Source organism: Lactuca virosa, chromosome 3 (assembly GCF_052849685.1).
Source record: "Lactuca virosa cultivar CGN04683 chromosome 3, Lactuca_virosa_CGN04683_v6, whole genome shotgun sequence".
NCBI lineage: Eukaryota > Viridiplantae > Streptophyta > Magnoliopsida > Asterales > Asteraceae > Lactuca > Lactuca virosa.
In genome coordinates, this window is record NC_136428.1 from 353,790,299 (window position 1) to 353,813,412 (window position 23,114).

At 38.1% G+C, this 23,114-nt stretch overlaps 1 protein-coding gene across 1 annotated transcript; it reads right to left on the reverse strand.

Annotated features, from left to right (window-relative positions):
• Positions 1 to 16,078: 16,078 nt before the first annotated feature.
• Positions 16,079 to 22,410, reverse strand: CRY2 (cryptochrome 2). Its single transcript, XM_079086786.1, has 4 exons — positions 21,797 to 22,410; positions 20,254 to 20,475; positions 18,592 to 19,298; positions 16,079 to 16,812 (listed from the first exon to the last, which is right to left on the reverse strand). The coding sequence occupies exons 1-4, from the start codon at positions 22,113 to 22,115 to the stop codon at positions 16,240 to 16,242; spliced, it is 1,821 nt and encodes a 606-aa protein (XP_078942912.1). The 5' UTR covers positions 22,116 to 22,410; the 3' UTR covers positions 16,079 to 16,239.
• Positions 22,411 to 23,114: the final 704 nt, after the last annotated feature.

The window sequence follows — 23,114 nt, forward strand, 5'->3', positions numbered from 1 at the left end:
TTCTCCACCAAAATCGGCGACACTAAGAAACAAGAGGGCTAGAGCCGATTTTGCAAGTGTAAGATTCTCTCAAAGTTTACTCCTTTGCATTTGGTGTTGTGTGAAGCATTTGAGGCATCACACTTGGGGTGCTAGGCTCACAAGGTTTCAAGGATCATAATCAACAACAAGGTAAGTTATTCTATCTTTCATTCAAGTTAAAAATGTTCCCCATGTATGCTAGATAGGAATATAACCTTGGAATTCAACTTTCCATGATTATTAGACAAACATAGATCCAAGGTTATTAGGGTTGCATGTACACTTAGGAAGTGTTAGAATGCTCAAAACCCATCACTCCTACAAGGACTTCACCAAATGCCAGCCATTGTCCTTTAGTGGGACTGAAGGAGTCATTGCCCTCTTACAATGGTTCGAGAAAATAAAGTCGATCTTCGAAATCTGTTTGTGCCCAAAAGAGAGCAAAGTAAAGTTTGCTGCCTGCACCTTCTCTGGCAAGGCCCTAACATGGTGGAACAGCCATGTTAAGTCACTGGCTCTATCAGTGGCTAACTCATTAGGTTGGGAAAACCTAAAGGAGTTAATGCGGGAGGAATACTGCCCGATAGGCAAAATTCAAAAACTGGAACAAGAACTGTGGGATCTCACTATGGTCGGCTCAGACATAGTGACCTACACTGACCGGTTCAGCGAGCTAGCAGCTCTATGCCCCGGGATGGTTACCCCGGAGAGCAAGAAGATAGAAAGATACATTTGGGGTCTGACTACTCATACCCAAGGAAATGTGTTGTCTTCTAACCCAGCCATGTTCGATAGTGCTAAACGCCTGGCTCAGTGACTCATCGACCATGGAGTCTGCCATGGTGTAAAAGTCCCTATTCCCGAGCCATCGAGGGAAGAGGACTATAATCAAAAGTCGGGGAACAAGAAGAAGAAGAAGCGAACAACACAAGACACCCCGCAAGAGCAACGAGCGAGTACTATGTACGCCGCTACGACGCCTACTACTTCAGCACCTGCCAGTCGATATGCTGGAAACCTTCCGAGGTGTGGAAAGTGCAACTTTCACCACACCAGAGTATGCTGGGAAATGCAGTGTCTGAACTGCCACAGAAAGGGACACACAGTCCGTTTCTGCAGGGCACCGGCTCAACCGATCTCCCAAGTCCCCGGAGCTGAAGAAAACCAAGCCTGCTATGGCTGTGGTGAGACGGGACACTATCAGAGGGACTGCCCAATAATAAGCAACTCAGGCGCGGATGGACACATTCTGATGATTACCGCAGGAGAATCTACCCCGGAGTCGTCGACGAGTAGCGGTACGTTTTCGAAATAGTAATTACTTTTAAAATTAATTTATATTCATATAAGATTAAAATTTGGGGATAACACCTAAAAGTAATTATAATAACTCACATGTTGAAATAGGTCACAATATTCAAGAGAACTAAAAGATCCGTTTAGAGAAGCTATTATGGCTTACCATATACATCAAGGTTTTGCACAACTAAGATGTTGCAGACTTAGAGTGAGTGACTCCGCTTAGGTCCCCATTCCTTAATTGGTTGAGGATTTGAGGCAGAGTTACTCAGTCGACTGCCTGGTTCATCTTAAATATTCATAACTTGTATATGGCAGGCGATTGTAGTGGTACCAAGGAGGATCATGATAAAAAGTATCCCCACCTGTTATTAGAGCACTTTCGTTTGTATGTATGCGCACATAGCGGTACGATACGTAGGAGTGTTAACTTCAAAGAGAAAACAGGAAACACAGGAACATGTACAAAGAGTACATTTTCGAACATACTAGGAGTACAGTATCGAGCATACAAGGGATACATCGTCGTATATCAGACGTTTCTTTCATTTGACCAAAACTTTGTTCAGTAAAGAGTCTGTTGCTTTCTTTCGTCATGAGTTGGCGTGGTCCTCACCATACTGAGTTCATATGTTTCTGTCACCTCGATCAGCAAGTTCTCGAAACTTTCGTCATTCGTATCGAAAGTCCGACCTAAACCTTAATTTTATCTTGCGTATTCTAAACCCCGAAGTACTCGTGCGAAGAGTACTTTGTCCTCCGAAGCCTTATCGTCAGATGTCCGCAGATCGTCACGAAATACCACTCGTCCAACAGACCAAGTTCGAGCACAGAGGCTATGGACGAATACAGCCCACCTATCACTATTCAGTGTATATGCGAGGGTGGTATATGATTATGATTACGCAGATTTAATATGTGTGTTTCCGCCCTATCTCCTGTTCCTTGTTTGGTTGTGGACCTAGGGCAGAGTCGCACATCCGACCGTCTTACTAACCCTAATTATATACGACTGGTATACACGAGGTAATGATAGATGGACCAAGTACGAATCCTATCATGAAAACCAGGGCAAAGTTGCCAGGCCTATGAGTGGGTATTCTGCCAATCAGAGGAGCGCAACCCCAGTAGTAATACTAAGAAAGCTAATTTCGGGACGGAATTCCATCTAACGGGGGGATAATGTGACAACCCGAAATTTCCATTTGAACAAACTCTACCGTCTAGCACTTCAATTAAAAGTCAAATTCTTTTCTGCTAATTTTTAGCTCGGTTTAAAGTCCGGTTGGGTATTTTTAAAATTTATTTTTTTGAGAGAACAAATGAAGGGAAGTATTTTCTAGGATTATGGTGTAACAAATAAAACAACTAACACCTTAATGTGGTGTTCACGGCCAAACATGAGGAGTTTGGGCCGTGAACTCCCCTTTGGCCTCAAACTCATGCTTAAGGCATGAGTTTACTCCTTTCCTCCCTCATTTCTCACTTCCATGCTCAAGAACACCCACATTCTCTCTCAAGTATCATAAGATCTTCTTCCAAATTTCCCAAAAATGTAAGTGTTTCTTCTCTTGATTTGTTGATACAACACTTCATCTAGTAGTTATACATGATTTCATCCATGAAATCTTCTCTTTTTCATAGATCTTCAAGTGTTCTTCATTTCACCAAGAACACCAAGAACACACACTAGTGTTTTGGGCCGAAAACACCCTTCTTTGCTTCCATATTGTAAGTATCTATATCCTATAATTGTTATCTAGTAAGGATACTTGATTTAGGGCCTTGAAAACATCCTTTTCTCAAGAACAATAGGTGTTTTCGGTCAAGTGTATCTCCCTTGACCGAAAACCCTAAAGAAAGGTGCCTTTAAGACCTTAAACTCACATAAGGCTTTGGATGAAACTTAGAACCCCTATACATACTTGAAAGCCCTTGAAAATCACCTTTAGCACCAAATATCATGAGTTTTCGGTCTTAACCTCAGGGACCGAAAACCCTAAAAACCGAGAACCATTTAGACCGAGAACCATTTGGACCGAAAATACCATTAGGACCGAAAGCTCCTAGGAACATACGACTTAGGCCAAAAGCTCCATTTGGTAACCATACACTCATTTTATGTAATCATTTATGATAGTAACACTTCTATAAGAGTGTTTTCTAGTCTATAAGAGTGTTACCCTTCTTAATTAGTTGTATAAGCACTAATTGCATGCATATATGTGTCTTTATATGCTAAATAGGATATGTGTGTGCTCAAGTCTTCACTTGACACTTAGCATCCTTTTTCCGATCTTACATTCGCATCACTCATTTCAGGTGAGTTCATACCCCGTAATGAATCTTTCAACTGTTTTAACTGTTTTAAGGGGGGGATACAAGTTAAACACAATGATAATTGTGTAAATGTTCGTTATAAACATCTTTCAAAATGTTACTTATGTCATTTATAAGTTGTCAAAATATTTCAAAAACTCTTTTAAAGTTATGTTACTTTATAGTTATACAAAACTCCGTTTTTAAAGTACAAACATAACTTAGTAGATAAACGAGTCTTTTCAGTAACAGTCCAAGTAGAACATTAGTAAACTATAATAGGTATAGTTTAGGAGAATGCTATTCATTACTTCTAGTACAATGAAGCACACAAAGAGTCAGTTCTTACATGAGTCAAACACACAGTGAAGAGAAACAAACAATACCATACAGAGAGAACACACAATTACGAGAAACAAACAGAACGTACAATATACAGTACAAAACAAACAAGTTAGGTTGCTATAGCATGAGAACACACACACAGGATCTAATTATACCAATTGATCACTAACTCATTGTTTTAAACAAAAGGTGATAGTTATATTGGGTATACATGATCATATAACAAATGTGGATTACACGGCTTGCAAGAATTTGCACAGGTCGTGTTTGGTTCCCTTAATCTCTTGACAGGGAGAACGTTTAGTAGGGGTTCTAGCCTTCACATTATGACCGTATTAAAACAAACATGTTTTTAAGTCATTAGTACATCCGCATGTCATTATAAACGACAACTGTGTACTTACATTTCCCATTACTTTCATAAAGTGACAATTCCACTTGAAAGTCAAACTCAAACTATTTTCGAGTTAAGATAGTTATAAACTAGGGAAAACATACATTTTTACAAACGACAAACGGAACAGTTGTGTAACACCGTAATTTTCCAAACAAAATTTTCATTTTAAAATCGCATACTTTTCGTAACATATTGTATAGAAATCTCGTTTATTCAAATTACAAAACACAACTCCATTAATAAGCCAGGATCCTCAAAACGTGACTCTTTCTCTGGTGTGTACAATCAAGCTGGTGCCTTCCCGTGATCCTCTGAGATACCTGAAACACATAACATATAACACGGTAAGCACGAAGCTTAGTGAGTTCCCCAAAATACCACATATAACACATATTAGCCACTCGAGGCTATAACTCTGTGGGCCCACTGGCCTTAACTCTGTGGACCCTCTGGTCCTAACTTTGTGGACCTTTCGTTCCTAACTCTGTAAACTCTAGAATACACACAGCATAAATCACATAGAAATAATGCAGTGCAACACATCACATACATAGCATACAAGATACTCTGTCACATAGCTCTAATTACCACTCATAGTAAAGTATAGTGAGAAGACTCACCTGACCAGCAGCAAGTAAAGACCTCGCTCCCGGATTTCGAACTAGCCTCCACCTAACACAAGGGATGAATATGTCTAAGTGATACTCTAATCACAACTCTAATGACCGAAGGCTATTCTTCCTCTCTTTAACTCTTTGAAGTGGATAAAAGACCATTTTACCTCTCCATGGTCTCTACTACTTATGTTGATCAAAGCCCCAAAATCAACAGAAGTCAAACTCGAGTCAACAGTCCATGTTTGACCCGACTCGCCGAGTGCACCCTTGCGACTCGTCGAGTCCACTTACTTTCCTCAGAAATCTCGTGACAGTCCAGCTCAGCTCGTCGAGTTGACCCCCAACTCGTCGAGCTATCGCCTGATTCGGTTCCTGGGAACAAACCCTAACCAACTCGTCGAGTCGGCGAGTTCATTCAGAAAAAATGTTCATTCAGACGATTTAAGGCAGATCTGTCACCCCAAACACTAGATCTACCATCCTGAGGGTCGATTGTCATGTAAAGCTGCAAGCTTTACGTTTAAACATGGCATATAAGGCTCATAATGCCAATATAACTCTAACAAGGATGATTAACCACAATAACTCTTCTATGGTTAACTAAAGCTATAATCTTTGGACTCTCTGGACCTCACAAGGTCCAGATCTGAAGTCTAGGCCTCATGAGAGACCTTATGCATACAAAGTCCCAACAATGGTGGAAGAAACCCTAATCTTCCATATCTAAAAGATCTAAGCAAAATAACAAGAAAGGTGCAAGCTTTTACCTCTTACTCAAGCCCTTGCACGAAGTTACACCAGATCCACTGATTCTCTAGCTCCCTTGATGTGTGATCTCCTCTTCTCCTCAAGAGATGCACTAGTTTACTCCAAGTTTTAGCTTCTAAGACTCTCATGGCTCTCCATATACATTTAGGGTTTGCTCTCAAGGAAGGGTAGCCGCAAATGAGGCTATAAGTTCCTTTAAATAGGTCTCAAACCCGGGAAATTAGGGTTTCTCTGCCCAGTACCTACTCGACGAGTCCCTCATCGGACTCGTCAAGTCCTTCATTAAATTCACGCGATCAAGTCGACTCGACTCGGCGATTTGGTCCCTCAACTCGTCGAGTCCCTCCTTAAATCTCAAGATTAACATACACGATAATGTCCCTGGAAATCTGGATGTTACAATTCTCCCCTACTTGAATTAGATTTCGCCCTCGAAATCACTCCTTAACCACTCACATAATGAAATCATCAACCCAAAAGGCACCACCGAAAGGATCTCATACTACACCGATATCTTTCTCTATGGACACCCGAAACCACACAAAACTCCCAAGACCAGAACTGAACCAACTCTTCCGTCGCTAATATACTCCTTCCCACTATCTGGAAGCTCTAGTGGCCTGACCCGCCGCCAGTCCGCCTACTCAAGCGATCACCATGATATTCGCTCCTCGAATATCAAACCCTGATAACTCACGGATCCTCTGATTCTCAGAAGACCAAATCCAAAATCGGCTACCGCTCACTCATATCATCATGCTAATGATCCAAATCATGCTCCAAAAACGAAAGGGTCCACACCCCACCAGGGATCATACACTAAACTGCTATCAGAAGCCATCCGAACAAAGAATCCTCAACACTCTGCCCTTCAGACACAAGAGAATAACCAGGCTCGCTCAGAAGTGTCCTCAGACATCACAATCACAAGTCCCAGCTTCGTTCTTCATACCCCTTTTTAATACTGAGCACTAGGTCAACTTCTCACTCCACAGTTGAACCTCCAAATGTTACCCATTTCACCCCTCAACATGTCTCACTGACTTCCTTCCCACACTAGCTATCTCGACCCAGTGTGACACACAAGTCACGAAGTTCGCTTTTCCTCAAGCGAATACGGAATTCGTTTCACTCTCGACCTTTGTCGTCTACTACTCATTAGTTCCATGCATTTCGCGGTTTTCTCACACCAACGAATTGACCCACTCAGGTCTAAGGCACCAGATAGAAGCAATACCCCTTTCCAAATGAAATTCAGCTCTGAATCCGGAATCTCATTCTGCCTACTCAACGCACCACCAGAGCCAAACTCAAACTCGTGAGTTCGATCTACCCAGAGCTGGAACCACTCGCCCCAACGAACCACTCAGCTCATGACTCGTGACCCGCAACCCATGCGAACCTCACTGATCCACTTCTCTTTGGCCACGAAAACCACTATTCAATTCAGAATATAACGACTTCCGACAAACATGGAGACCCCAGTCTCGCCCCTAGTTCGACCCCAAGCTTCCACACACTCAATTATTAGGGCTACCCAAGCCTAAAACTCTTCTGTGTCAAGCTCTGATCAGAGAGCACTTCATCACAACATTCTCTCGCTGACTAAGCTGGCTAGTGGGTACTACGGCTCCCCGCAGTATCACAACGACCTCTCACTGAATAATGAGTACTTCGGCTCCCCGTAGCATCACCACAACCTCTCACTGAATAGTGAGTACTACGGCTCCCCGTAGCATCACCACAACCTCTTACTGAATAGTGAGTACTACGGCTCCCCGTAGCATCACCACACCCCTCACTGAATAGTGAGTACTACGGCTCCCCGTAGCATCACCACAACCTCTCACTGAATAGTGAGTACTACGGCTCCGCGTAGCATCACCACAACCTCTCACTGAATAGTGAGTACTACAGCTCCCCGTAGCATCACCACACCTCTCTGCACTGACTCATTGAAACTGCAGCTCCACGCAGTCTTACCGCACTTACTCTTACCACTTCACAATCTCATCCTCAGGTGGACACCATACTGCGATCATTAACTCGTGCTATGCGGCCCAGCATAGATAGGTACACACACACCCATCCGCGCTAAGCATCACTACCTCGGACGACCATTGTCGTGACAAAACCTCTCTTTCTCGCTGCAATTCACATTCTCAAATAAATCCATTTGATGTCAATTAGCTGAAGGGCCCCCACCGGAACCATAGACACTTGATACACCACTCGTCACCTTAAACTCAAACTCAAAATAATCCGAGAATTAGGACATTGAACTCGGATACCCCGGAATACCATCACAACACCTCGCAGTGTCTTGACTCTACCACTGATCTCATACTCATGGCATCATACTCAGATATCGCATTGCTTCCTCGGAATCTCGCAACCGGTCTTTTCTCGTGTCTCTTGTAACCCCGGAATACTCCATCTCCCAAATTAAAACACGGAGAATTTACCAACGACTCAGAACACGAAGATGACAATCCTAAACTTCCTCCTGTATTGCTCAAAACTCATGCAAGAAAACTCATAACGACCCTGAAGTTAGTTGCCCAATCAACTTCTTCCCTTCCCATACTGCATATAATAGCCCATACTCTGAACCATAAATTCTCAACCGCCGAACTAACCTCACAAGCCAACCACCTCGAATTCACCATTTTAACCTTGAAGGATTCCTAACCACCACAAGGTCTCCGACCAACGGCCACTTGCCGTGGAGACACTCATCCTTTCTCAAACACGTGCCACATGCACTATTTCACTCTGCACCTCTCCTTGACCACCAAAAACCCTGGTCTTTAGGAATCCGCACCGCAGGCCTCTCTATCCAGTTCTCTAACCGCTCTTGAACAAATCTCGGATCTCCTCAAAAGTACCCAGTTCTCCCCCACTAAGGGTTCGAACCATCACCAATTGGTTCGCCAACAATCTAACCCACAGACTGTTTTTACTACTAACATCGCACCTACTCTAGGAAGGTGATACACAATGCTCGATGATCTCCCCGATGGGGATCGAGCAATTCCAAATACCCCGAATCTCCGATGAAGTCCTCAGAAACCTCTCATCATGACTACCTCTAGTCATTTCGAACCTCGTACTATCCCACTACCGGACATCTCAACTGTCCAGTCGTAGCCCTGACTCTCAGTCTGAAAATAATGAATTATCATATTCATCATCCTCGACTCTTCAACCAACGTTCCATCACGTGGGTTGTAATAATAGTGGAATCCTCATTACCACACTCGATACTCATCATAGACAATAAGAGCCACCGCCCCAATATCCTCTTCTTGATCATCTGCTGCTGCAGCTAATACATGCCCTACTATGCTCAAATAGGGTGTATCCTGGTCCTTAACCATCTCAGTCCCCGCTGACAACCTGCTCTTGCTCTAACATTACCTCTCGGCAGACATACTGCCCAAATACTTTGATGGAAGGTCGCCATCAATGTTAACCCGTAGGGTTCTACCCCCAAGCTCGGAAACCGAATTCTCAACACCTCTTATGTTTCCCACAGGAAACGGAAATAATACCATCCATGTCACAGAAGGTGACATCTCCACTATCGGCTGATTGCTCAACTCATGTCGTAATCCTCCATAACTGCCATCTCTACTTATTCTTGAGTCTTGCGACTCCAATTGGCATCTCACCAACAATCCCTCAGAGCTAACTCGATTTCCCTCTCAAGGGATGCTCCACTAAACTCGTTCATCATGGCCCTCTGGCCCCATACTCTTTCACATCTGATCTCAGTCTAACCAATTTCAACGGAATAACTGGTAGAACCAGTAACACTAACCGCCATGAGTCATGGTACTCGAACCATGTGGGCACCTCTCGATCTGCTATGAATCATGGTACCCGAACCATGTTATCTCTTCTCAATCCGCTACGAGTCATGGTACTCGACCCATGACATCACCTCTCGATCTGCTACAAATCATGGTACTCGAACCATGAAATCACCTCTCGATCTGCTACAAATCATGGTACTCAAACCATGAAATCACCTCTCGATCTGCTACAAATCATGGAACTCAAACCATGAAATCACCTCTCGATCTGCTACAAATCATGGTACTCAAACCATGAAATCACCTCTCGATCTCCTACAAATCATGGTACTCAAACCATGAAATCACCTCTCGATCTGCTACAAATCATGGTACTCAAACCATGAAATCACCTCTCGATCTGCTACTTAAAACTTCCGGAATGTTCCCTGTATCGAGTATGGGTCCTCTGCTTTCAGTAGTACGGGCCCATACTACCTGCCATATCTACCCATACTTTCCACATGGACCATCCCCGAGTTCCTAAGTAGCTGCTCAACCTTCTCAATCACCAACCCCGTCATGAGTGTTCGCTCCTCTTGCGAAATATCCAACTCTATCAGCGTACTCATCTGACTAGGGTCACCCTTTCCTAGGCTCTTCCTAGGTTCTCATACTTCTCCGCCATCAGCTGCTGAAGAACTCCTTATGATGCCAGTCATCTACCTCCTGAATATCGTCATATTCACTTAGTATCTGACTCTCATCATCAAGAGTTCCACAAAGCACGAAGCAAGCAGCATTCGGGCATCGAATAATCTCTACCAACATGTAAAACCACTCTAGGTTATTACCCACTTGCTCTCCTCATACTCAAAGGATACCACCGAACTCAAGCAACTTTACCCCACGTGGGCGTCTGACTACTCTCTCAGTTTACTCCTCAAATGCTCATCTAGGTATCTCTCCTAGATTACTCCTCTACTCAAATCCCTCTCTAGAGGATTCCTGCTGGATACTCTTACTCAACACATGCTCGAAAGCACATCACATATAACAATAACTTCTAGGCTAAGGCATCACAAATCAGGCCACTCTAGTCCTAACATATGAAATACCTAGCCTATATCTAGCATGCATAATATCTCATAGCATATCTCATAAATATCTCATAATACAAACGTAAGGGTATTTTGGGAAATCACTGTTCGGGCTCTAGCTGATTGTACACACTGCTCCAACTCGTACTCTTTTAGAAACTCTTGCTCGTTTTAGAAAAATCATTTCCTTGAAAGTTTTTCTCAAATCCTCAGTTTGAGTCCAGATCTACCCGAAGGTGCATCCGAATCCCTCAAACCAAGGCTCTGATACCAACTTGTAACACTGTAATTTTCCAAACAAAATTTTCATTTTAAAATCGCATACTTTTCGTAACATATTGTATAGAAATCTCGTTTATTCAAATTACAAAACACAACTCCATTAATAAGCCAGGATCCTCAAAACGTGACTCTTTCTCTGGTGTGTACAACCAAGCCGGTGCCTTCCCGCGATCCTCTGAGATACCTGAAACACATAACATATAACACAGTAAGCACGAAGCTTAGTGAGTTCCCCAAAATACCACATATAACACATATTAGCCACTCGAGGCTATAACTCTATGGGCCCACTGGCCCTAACTCTGTGGACCCTCTGGTCCTAACTCTGTGGACCTTCTGGTCCTAACTCTGTAAACTCTGGAATACACACAGCATAAATCACATAGAAATAATGCAGTGCAACACATCACATACATAGCATACAAGATACTCGGTCACATAACTCTAATTACCACTCATGGTAAAGTATAGTGAGAAGACTCACCTGACCAGCAGCAAGTAAAGACCCCGCTCCCGGATTTCGAACTAGCCTCCACCTAACACAAGGGATGAATATCTCTAAGTGATACTCTAATCACAACTCTAATGACCGAAGGCTATTCTTCCTCTCTTTAACTCTTTGAAGTGGATAAAAGACCATTTTACCCCCCCCCCCCCATGGTCTCTACTACTTATGTTGATCAAAGCCCCAAAGTCAACAAAAGTCAAACTCGAGTCAACAGTCCATGTTTGATCAAAGCCCCCATGGTCTCTACTACTTATGTTGATCAAAGCACCCTTGCGACTCGTCGAGTCCACTTACTTTCCTCAGAAATCTCGTGACAGTCCAGCTCAGCTCGTCGAGTTGACCCCCAACTCGTCGAGTTATCACCTGATTCGGTTCCTCGGAACAAACCCTAACCAACTCGTCGAGTCGGCTCATCGACTCGGTGAGTTCATTCAGAAAAAATGTTCATTCAGACGATTTAAGGCAGATCCATCACCCCAAACACTAGATCTACCATCCTGAGGGTCGATTGTCACGTGAAGCTGCAAGCTTTACGTTTAAACATGGCATATAAGGCTCATAATGCCAAGATAACTCTAACAAGGATGATTAACCACAATAACTCTTCTATGGTTAACTAAAGCTATAATCTTTGGACTCTCTGGACCTCACAAGGTCCAGATCTGAAGTCTAGGCCTCATGAGAGACCTTATGCATACAAAGTCCCAACAATGGTGGAAGAAACCCTAATCTTCCATATCTAAAAGATCTAAGCAAAATAACAAGAAAGGTGCAAGCTTTTACCTCTTACTCAAGCCCTTGCACGAAGTCACACCAGATCCACTGATTTTCTAGCTCCCTTGATGGGTGATCTCCTCTTCTCCTTAAGAGATGCACTAGTTTACTCCAAGTTTTAGCTTCTAAGACTCTCATGGCTCTCCATACACGTTTAGGGTTTGCTCTCAAGGAAGGGTAGCCGCAAATGAGGCTATAAGTTCCTTTAAATAGGTCTCAAACCCGGGAAATTAGGGTTTCTCTACCCAGTACCTACTCGGCGAGTCCCTCCTCGGACTCGTCGAGTCCTTCATTAAATTCACGCGATCAAGTCGACTCGACTCGGCGAGTTGGTCCCTCAACTCGTCGAGTCCCTCCTTAAATCTCAAGATTAACATACACGATAATGTCCCTGGAAATTCGGATCTTACAAGTTGAGTCTAGCACATAACAGAAGATGCCTTGGTAGAAGGCTACGTTTAAAAGAAAGGACCATAATGCTAGTCTTATGATTCCTTAATGTATACATCACAGGATATATATATATACTAGTAGGGTCCAACAGGTAATAGGATGTGTGCTCTCCGCTTGATTTCCTGTTCCTTGTTTGGTTGTGGGCTTGGAACGAATTCACCCAATCTATTTTCTATCTGATTCTATATATATGTATGCTTAGTATACATTAAGTCATCATAAGGGTACCAGGTATGGGTCAGGTTATAGGACACAGAGTCAAAGCATAGTTTTTCTAGTACAAAACATACTTTCCAAAATCAGTACTTTTGGTATTCAAAACTAGAAACTTCCCAGTAAAGGGTTTAATCTATTTTCTTAAACCAGTTCAATTTAAAGGACCTTAGGTGAGTAACTCTATAATAACTTAGATTATACATCATGTTTATATATAAAACTAATACCCAATAGGTAGTTGGATGTGTGCTTTCCGCCTTACTTCCTGTTCCTTGTTTGGTTGTGGGCTTAAGGCAGATTCACTCAATTAACTTTCTATCCGATATTAGATTATATATATGTATCAGTATAAACTAAGCTATTATAAAAGTAGTCATTGTGGTCACCATTTTATTATAAGAAATAAGGGTTTTCTTAAAGAACTTTTCATTAGATATAAAGGAACCATTACAATTAACTCCATGAGTAACAAGTGAATACACCAGGGTTATATATGACAATTATCTAACAACCAATGGGATGTGTGCTATCCGCCTTAATTTTTGTTCCTCGTTTGGTTGTGAGCTTAGGGCAGATGCGCACAATCGATTGTTTGTTTACTCTGAGTCTTATATAACTTGTACCCACTTAGTACCCATAGAAAGGGTTGTAGTGTCATTTTACTCAAACTTCCATCAACGTAGAAAATTTAGGATTTTCTAGAGGAACAGGCGAACTTTTCAAAATAGAACTTACAACTTACAACATTTTACAACTACATGTTACAACTACATTTTCAACACCATTTTACATCTACATTTTCAACAACACTTTACTACTTACTCACATCACTAAAATCTTATGAACTCACCAGCTTAATTGCTGATCAACTCTTTCAAATAACTTGTATTCTCAGGAGACTATTAGACAGGTGCTCGTGCTGGGAATTCAGAAGATGGAGCATTATCGCTTCAAGTCTTGTTTTGTTATTTGTTTATGAATTCTATGTTTTGTGAACACACACATTGTAAACACTTTCTTTCGAAATGAAATGGTTGTTCATTACTTGCTTACCATATACATATCTCGTGATACTAAACATGATGTCCTCCACCCCTGAACGATTCCGCCGTTCCGGTTTTGGGGTGTGACATTAAGGTTGATTGGCTTGACTTATAAAGCAAATATTTTCGGGTTGTCACAACACCTTAGTCAATTTAATCAAACACCTTCTGAAGATCATTATTCTGGTGTTGTTCATGTTCTTAGGTACATCAAAGGAACTCTTTCACAAGCTTTATACTTCAATGATTCAAAGGATTTCCATTTGGAAGCATTCTGTGATTCGGCTTGGGCGGCATGTCCAATTACTCGAAAATCAGTCAGTGGTTACTACATTTTATTTGGTGGATCTCCAATCTCATGGAAATCCAAGAAACAATCAACCATTTCCTTATCATCTGCAGAAGCCGAGTATCATTCAATGCGAAGGGTTACTGCTGAACTTTCATGGCTAAGTCGTCTACTTGATGAATTAGGAATTGAAGAAATTACTCCTATACCCCTTAAATGTGACAACATGGCTGCAATATACATTGCCTCAAATCCGGTATTTCATGAACGTACAAAACACATTGAAATCGATTGTCACTTCGTACGAAACAAAGTCCAAGAAGGGTTAGTTCGGTTGTCTCATGTTGATACTTCTGAACAGTTAGCAGACATTCTTACAAAACAAGTTCCAAATTCTCGACATATACAAGCAACATCCAAGCTTGGTCTGATTAATAATGGCCACAAGCTTGAAGGGGGGGGGGGGGGGGGTGTTAACTAACAAGATCAGTTAGAGTTAGTTAGAACGTTTTCTGTTAGAAATGACATTTTTGTAATTTTGTTAATTATTCAGTTAGATTTGTTTCTTCTGTATATGTATGGTAGCTTGTAGTCTGTATTGATTCAGTTGAAGAAATACAAACAGAAAATCATGAATCTCTCTCTCTCAATTTTACTTTCTCTCATCTCTAACAAATACATATACACCGCCTCTTTGAGATCTCCATGAAAAAAATCACTTATAGATGATGTATATGTCAAAATCTCCCACATCAATGCTTAGGATTGTAAGTGTGGTGGCTGATTTTTCTATAGGGTTACACATTCATTATAGTCCACCCTAGCCTCATGAGACTTCCCATTAACTACAAGGCGTGTTTTGTATTGTTCAAGACCATCGTTGTCCCTAAATTTATGATGGAATAACCACACACAACGAATAATATGCACCTATTCAGTTTGGATACAAGATCCCATGCATGTTATTTAATAAGATCATTATGTATTGTTCCTTAATCACGACCACATTCCAATTTGGGGCAAGTAGAGACTAGAGACACTGTAGTGTTTTTTACGGTAAGGGTAAATTAAATATCATACTGCAGTGGAATTTTTATGGTACTGATGTATAATTTCTTGTTTAGCCGTTCTCACTTTTTTTTTCCAAACTTAATCTTACATTTTCTACACTTGCTTTTGGGACAGAAACAACTAGTGTGAAGTAAAAGATAAAGTTCACATTCAATTATAAATTTATAATAATTAATAATGTAAAATCCAACCACACTTGAAAGGATCCTAAAAAGTCCTTTACCTTTTCATACTTTTGGTCTTTTGGATAACTTCAAAATGTGAAAGAGGAGAAAAGCTCGTAAAGTAATGAAAAAAAAAGGTCAAAATTGATGAATACTTTATCTTTAATAAATTGTACTGAATATGATGTTTCATGTGATACTGATTACAACTTGATCGCATAGAATTGTATAGAAATCCAAAGGTAATTTTTTAATGATGAAGATAAAAAGGATATGCAAGTCTTTTGATATAATATTTGAATCTCTGTCTCACATTGTTTAACTTTTTTCACTCTGATAAAAAATATTTTTTTTCATCGTATTAACATCAATTTAGCAACAGTATTTTGCCACCTTTTTATTACTTTCATGAATTTCATAAGGTTTGACTTCTGAATGTGGGACAACTAGAGACTTTTGAGATCATAATTGTCTTCCCTTTTACTATCATTCAGCCAAAAATAAAAAGACATTTTGTTCATACAACACAAAACTTTTTACCATATAACAAACACTATATGATAAGAATAATAAAATAGATACCAACAATCTTATTGCAAATTCACGTAACACAAATTATAGACATCATCGTGAAACATACATTAAACATTAAACGATTAAACCTCCGTTTCTTAATTCAACAATAAATTACAAAAAGAAAGAAAACTTACATATATATAACACATAAACAACAAACTACTACTAACAATATCGTCCTACTAATTCATAACAAGAAACTAAAAACAGAAACTACTATTTCCAGTAGCTTGTTTCTTACTACCAGATGAAGAAACAGCTGTAGAACACAAATCATCATCCAATTTCGAAAACTCACTTTCACTTTTACAATCATTCAAATTATATTCATCTGGTTCTTGCCTCGATCTTTTCACCCCATTATTATTCATTCCAGAACTTGTTTTCATCATCGAAGGCACCTTCTGATCATTAGAGGAATTCGAAGGACACGTGACTCTTTTTTCTTTTTTCAAAAGAACTTTAGGAATACGTAAGTTTTCAAGGTCACAATTGTCATTTACAACTTCATTTGTTCCTTCACAGTTGTTGTCTTGTTTTGAAGCGGATTCTTTTTCGTTCATAAGTAATATAGCTGTTGTTAAATTATCACGTGCAACTTCAATGTCTATTATGGGTTGTGGATAGTTTAATCCTAATTCAACTCCTGAAGCTTGAAGAACAGCAAGTGGTGCATTCCATGGATGATGGATCCATTCGGTTGGTATTCGTGATAATTCGGGTAGCCATTGTCTTATGTATTCACCCTCGGGGTCATACTTGAATCCTTGAACCTGATTTTTTTAAGAATTTGAATAGTTTTAGAGGTATATATATGTATAGGGTTAAATGCAAGAAATGATAACTTACTTTTGTTTGATGTGTTTATTATAGTATCATACTTTCATTTTTTTGTATTAGTGTTGTACTTTTAAAAATCTACCAAATTATAGGAATGAAACTTAAGGATATAGCAATCATGAATGTCATATGTAGGTTTTGCTAACTTTGATGTCCTAATACGAAAAAAAAAAAAAAAAAATTGAAAGTACAATGCATGATGAGAAATAAATTTGAAAGTAAAATGTTGTAATAGAAAGAAATGAACGTAGGAAATAAGATGTTATAATAGAGGGAAATCTCTGATAAAGTCTTAATATTTTGTGCAAGTTTATGTTTTAATCCCAACTTTTATTTTTTGAACAGAAAAATCCCGATTATTTTATATTTAGCCCAAAATAACGAAATAATCCTCATTTTTTCAATAGAAAATGACAAATTAAGATTATCGTATAAAATTAGATAATTGGGACTTTTCTGTTCAAAAAATAAAAGTTGGGATTAAACCGTAAACTGACCCAAAATATTTGGAATTTATCGGAGATTTCCCTTTAATAAACAAATGGATTAAATGCAATAAATAGCTAAGTATTTCTAATTAATGCATTGTACTTCAAAAACTTTACCTAATTATAGCAACATGATACAAATACGAAGCATTTTTTACTCTTAACTATGTAATGTTTTTAAAGTGCAAGGTCCTAATAGGAAAAAAAATTGGAGTACAATGCTATAATTGGGTAAATTTATCAAAGCATATTGCCTTAATAAGAAAAATATAGAAAATACAATGTTGTAGTAAAAGAAATGTAAGTAGGGTTAATTAGAAAAATGACCAAAATGGGAGGTTGTAGGAAATGACTACCTATTTAACATTTATCACAAAAAAATCAGCCATTTAGCAAAATGGATTTTGCGATTTGTGGAATTGCTTTACGATTAGTCCCCACTACAAACAACCTTTAAGAACATTGTTATATATAATAAAATGCAATTTGGTTATGAGGATTTAAACTTTGGCCACAAGTATACTTTTGGGTTTTAGACTTTGGCCACAATACTTTCATATGTTGGCAGGTTTGGTCCCTGTGTAGAAAATAAATTACAAAGTTGTGCTTGTAATTTAAAGAAAAGGTCCTGTGCACTTTTTTTTACAGAAATGGTCCACGTGTTTAAATAGTATACTCTTTGGGTTTGACACTTTGACCACAACACTTTCGTATGTTGGCAGGGTTGGTGCCTTTGAAAAGAAATTACAAAACTCTCCCTAATGTACAGAAAATATCCATGTGCAGAATGTTTTTTACAGCAAATGGTCCATGTGTTTAAAAAAGTTAGAAAAATGGTACCTGCCTAATAGAAAATTTACAAATTACTCCCCCGTAAAACAGACATTGAAACTTATGAATTCGGCAACAGAAATTGGAAATTACCGGTGCCTCCCCCGTCCCAAAGAAGTAGGGAGGAGCAATTTCTAGTTAAAAAGAAAAAAGAAATCACGTTTTTTTTTTTTTTTTTGCAAAATGACATCATTTAGCAAAGTCCATTTTGTGAAATGGGTAGTTATTTGTGATAAATGTTGAAAAAGTTGTCATTTCCATATATATACACCCTACTATATTGATCATTTTTGCGATCTACCAAAAGTAAGTAACATGATATAACAAACAAACAGATAAAAGGACATTTACAAAAAAAAAAAAAAAAAAAAAAAACACGAAACACCAACATACCTCGGGGCTATCAAGACGCCGAAGGTCATGCCCATCTGGCAAGCTCCCAGAAATATACTGCCAACCAAGAACATCACTTTCAAGATCCGCATCCAAAAGCGTATCCCAAAAATACTTCATCCCCCATTGCCATGGCAACAACAAACACTTGACCAAAAAACTTGCAGTAATCACCCGAATCTTATTATGAAGCCAACCCGTTGCCCAAAGCTCTCTCATACCCGCATCAACTAACGGGTACCCAGTCCGACCCTGTCTCCAAGCCTTAAAGTGTGCTTGATTAGCTTGCCATGGGAAATACTTTAAGTTTCTTAAAAGCGATCTTTCGTGAGTGAATGGGAAGTTAAAACAAATGTAACGCGAATACTCTCGAAAACCAATTGATTTTAGGAAATAAGATACGGATTTTTCGCCTTCGTGGTTTTGATCTTGTGCCCATAGGATTTGCTTCATTATGACAGTGTGGAAGATTTTTTTGATGCTTAGTTCACCGTAATGAATGTAGGGGGAGAGAATTGACGTGGAGTTACCCGTGACTTTTAGGCGGTTTTTTGCGTAATCAAGAAGATGATTTTCTATGAATGTGGTAAGGGCTTTTTCGGCATTTATCCAACCCGGGGACCACCCTCTTCCTAGTAACGCGTTACTTGGTTTTTCTGACTCGTCTTCTAGACCGAGTTTTTCAATTGTGCAATCTTCTACGGATCCTGTTATAAGAAAGAAAAAAGAATGATTTAAAATTTAAATCAATGTTTAGGAGGGTTAAATGCAAGAAATGGAAATGTATTTCCATTTATTTATTTATTATAGCATTCTAGTTTCGATTCTTTCTTATTACGGTGTTGTATGTTTGTTTGTTTTTCCTTATTAAGGCATTGTACTTTGAAAAATCTATCTAATTATAGCATTGCACATACGATTTGTTCTTATTAGGACATTACGATTTGAAAATTTTAGTGAATTATAGAAGTGAAAATTGCTTCGTAATTGGATGACATTGTTTTAATTGGGTGGAATTTTTATAAAAAAAATTATTATAGAAAGAAAATGAAAGCAGGATGCTATAGTAAACACATAATTGAAAGTATGTTGTTATTTCTTGCATTTAACCCTATTTTGGATTTTGTGTAACATGTCATCAGTTTGATGTGTGTTTGAACCGATTATTGTGATTTAAACTCGTAGTAATCAATTAAGAGTTGTTTTGGTAAAATGATCATGCTTCTGATTTTCTCATTAATTATGGTTAAAATAACCAGAATGATAGTCAAGCAATGAGTAGCTATATGGTTAAAATATTGATTTTTATTAGTGGCAAAACAAGGTTTGAAAAAGAGAAAACTCATAATAGCACAGTGCACTTTTACCACTTTATCGATTAAGCCCCTCAACTTTTTCCTTTTTAAAGATCAAACCCTTCCACTTTTTTTTTGTCTTGTTGAAACTTTGTTATAGTTATTGTGTCTTTCAAATTAATTATATTCAATGAGACAAAGGTCTAATTTTTTAATCACTAAAGAAATTTGATAGGCTTAGACCTTAGTCGATAAAATGGCAATAGTAATAAAATAGAACAGTAAATTTTTCCAACCTCAAAAGTGAAATTACATATTGTTTTAAGAATAAAGCAACATGTTTATAAAAAAAAAAAAAGTTGCTGACCTGGCGCTTGCACCAATCGACATGGAGGAAGGCGTATAATAGGATCGTTATGCATTTTCAAGCATTTTTCCCAATACGCATTAAATGTTGTAAATGCATAGCCTTCATTATCATATACTTCCCATGGCTCATATAACATGTCAGCATTATATGTTTGAACAGGAACACCAAGCTCCCCAAGCTTTTGTTTTATATTATGATCACGAACAAGTGAAACAGGATCTATAATAAATAAATAAATAAAAAGTAAAAAAACACAAATCAAATCTTTAGAAAATCATCAAGAGAGTAAAAAGAACGTGGTAAATGCAAGAAATAGTATCCTAGTTCCATTTTTTTCTTCATATAACTCGAATACAAATATTTTTTACATTAGAAAAATAATTGAGTTGATATTTCAATGTGTATTGTCATAAGAAAATTAAATTGAAAGTAGAATGCTATAATTTGGTAAAAATTTTCAAAAGTATAATATCTTGATAAGAAAAAAAATGAAAGTACAATGCTATAATAGAATGGAACAAAAAGTAAGATGATATAATAAATAAAGAAAAGAAAATATGTTTCTATTTCTTGTATTTATCCCTAAAAAGAAAAAAAAAATGAACATTGGGAATTGAGATTAATGAATATGCAAGAAACGTTTCACCCCCTTAAATGAGGTTACTTTGTCTTCTAATTAGAAGAAGGTAGGAATCATGTTGAGAACATAAGGGATTTTTTCATTTTTCATGTACTCTAACTCAAATTACTTTACAATTTTATTTATATGAGCATAAAGGTAATTTAGTTTGCGAATTTAGACTACTAATTATTACAAATGTTGAGAAATACTTTAGGTCAATTCACATATAATGAATAAATCATAAAGGTTACACTCATATATCAAGAAAACATTTTGTGCAAAATTGGGCATTAATGCTCTATCAAATATTTAGAAAACCATAACCACCTCTAGAAGTAATTGAGTAAGAAGCATAGAAGAAATTTCCAATTTGTTCATGCATCTTAAGAATATAAAACTAATGCTCTAACCCCAATAACATAAGGAACCCATTTTACGTGTTTCTTGATTTCTTACTTAATGGAGACATAACTATATATACAAGTGTTCCATTTTCACTTAATGCATAAACAATGACTTAATATAGAAATTCAAGTAACTAAAGTTCCACCTATCAAGTCCTACTTCCACAAATTTTCCCTTATTTGTTTTTCCTTCCATTTCTTAGAGAAATTTCCGAGCATCATCTGTCCATATAGCATTTTATGGACTACTTGCCATAATCTAGTTGTATTTTCAAGATTGTTTCCAAAATTAGAATCCCCTTTTGACTTTTGCAGTCAAACCATCTATTTCTAGGATGCAAATTGACAGATCTAAACAACTTCAGACGAAAGAAAACTACTATATTAAAATTTCTTAGAACTATAAACGTTAAATAGCTACTGGAGTTCAATAACGACAATAAATCTAGGCGAAATTTTAACTTCCAAATAACTAGTTTGACTTCGAAAGTCATAAGAACAAGAGCATACATACCATAGAGTTGATTATATACCACTTTAGTAGCACCAATAGCAGTGATGCATTCAATTAGAGCTGAAATTGTACTCTGAGCTTTCATCAAAACAAGATCAGCTCCAAGCGATTTCAAAGACTGTCCTAAATGGATCAATGATTGCTTCAACCACCATCTTGAAACCCGACCCGGGTAAAATTGCTGTTCCTCTTTCGGACACCATATGAACACAGGTAAAACAGAGCCATCTCTTGCTGCGTCAGCCAGGGCTGGATTATCTTCGATCCTTAGATCCCTTCGAAACCAAACAATCGTTTTCTCATTGCAACTGCTACCCATCTTTTCTTCCTTTAAATTCGCTTCAATTTAAGTAAAATCACATGATTTTGAAGGGTCAAACGTAATCTTGACCTTTAAATTCAATCAAGGTGAATGAATTGTAAATGATTGGAGAGGAACCCAGATGAGAAAAAGGATTTTGGGTACCCTTTTAGTGGATTTTTCTTTCAGGAAACTACGAGAAGAAGGATGATGATGGAGCATTCATTGGTTTCACATGGGCATGACTCATGAGGTGTTTGTTTGAGCAAATGGGTAGTATAGTCCTTTCAGCAAAGATATTTGGAGCCTTTTGGAAATCAGAAATAATGCTACAGAAAGATTCATGTTGATCCAGAGAAAGTAGGTACATTAGATATTGTTTCTCACTAGAGAGATAAATCGGGGCCACGACAAACGTTAAACATGCTATAACATCACTATTTTGCTTTTTAAAGTTAGTAGAAAATGCACAAATTTACACTCACAAATACAATGAATTGACAGTGTAATTTGAAAATAAATAGATTTAGATAAGAAATAGTAATATGATATTGTTTCTTTTTTATTTGTGATATCTTTGTTTTATTTTATTCTATTTGGCTAAAGAGAATGGTGGCAACTTCAGCACATTTACATCACATTTTGTTAACTCATAACATTTGTTAAAAAAATTTAGATAAGTAGGTGTGGGCAAGTAATTATCACATCGAAAATGTCACCTCACATGTCATAACATTTGTTAAAAAACATTATTTCATTTTTTATCCTATTTTTTACCCCAAAAAATATATTCGTAGTATATATTTCATTCTTCCAACTTACGTAGATTGTCAAACACACTCTTTCTACTGATTTGGTTTTAGCAAATATATAATCTATATTTTTTTTCATTACAATAACATTAAATAAATAAGATTATATTTATAACACACTTATAAGCTTTTGTAAAATACGTTATCGCTTTTTAAAATTTCAATATGTATTTAACTTTTTATATGAATTTGATGAACAAAAAAC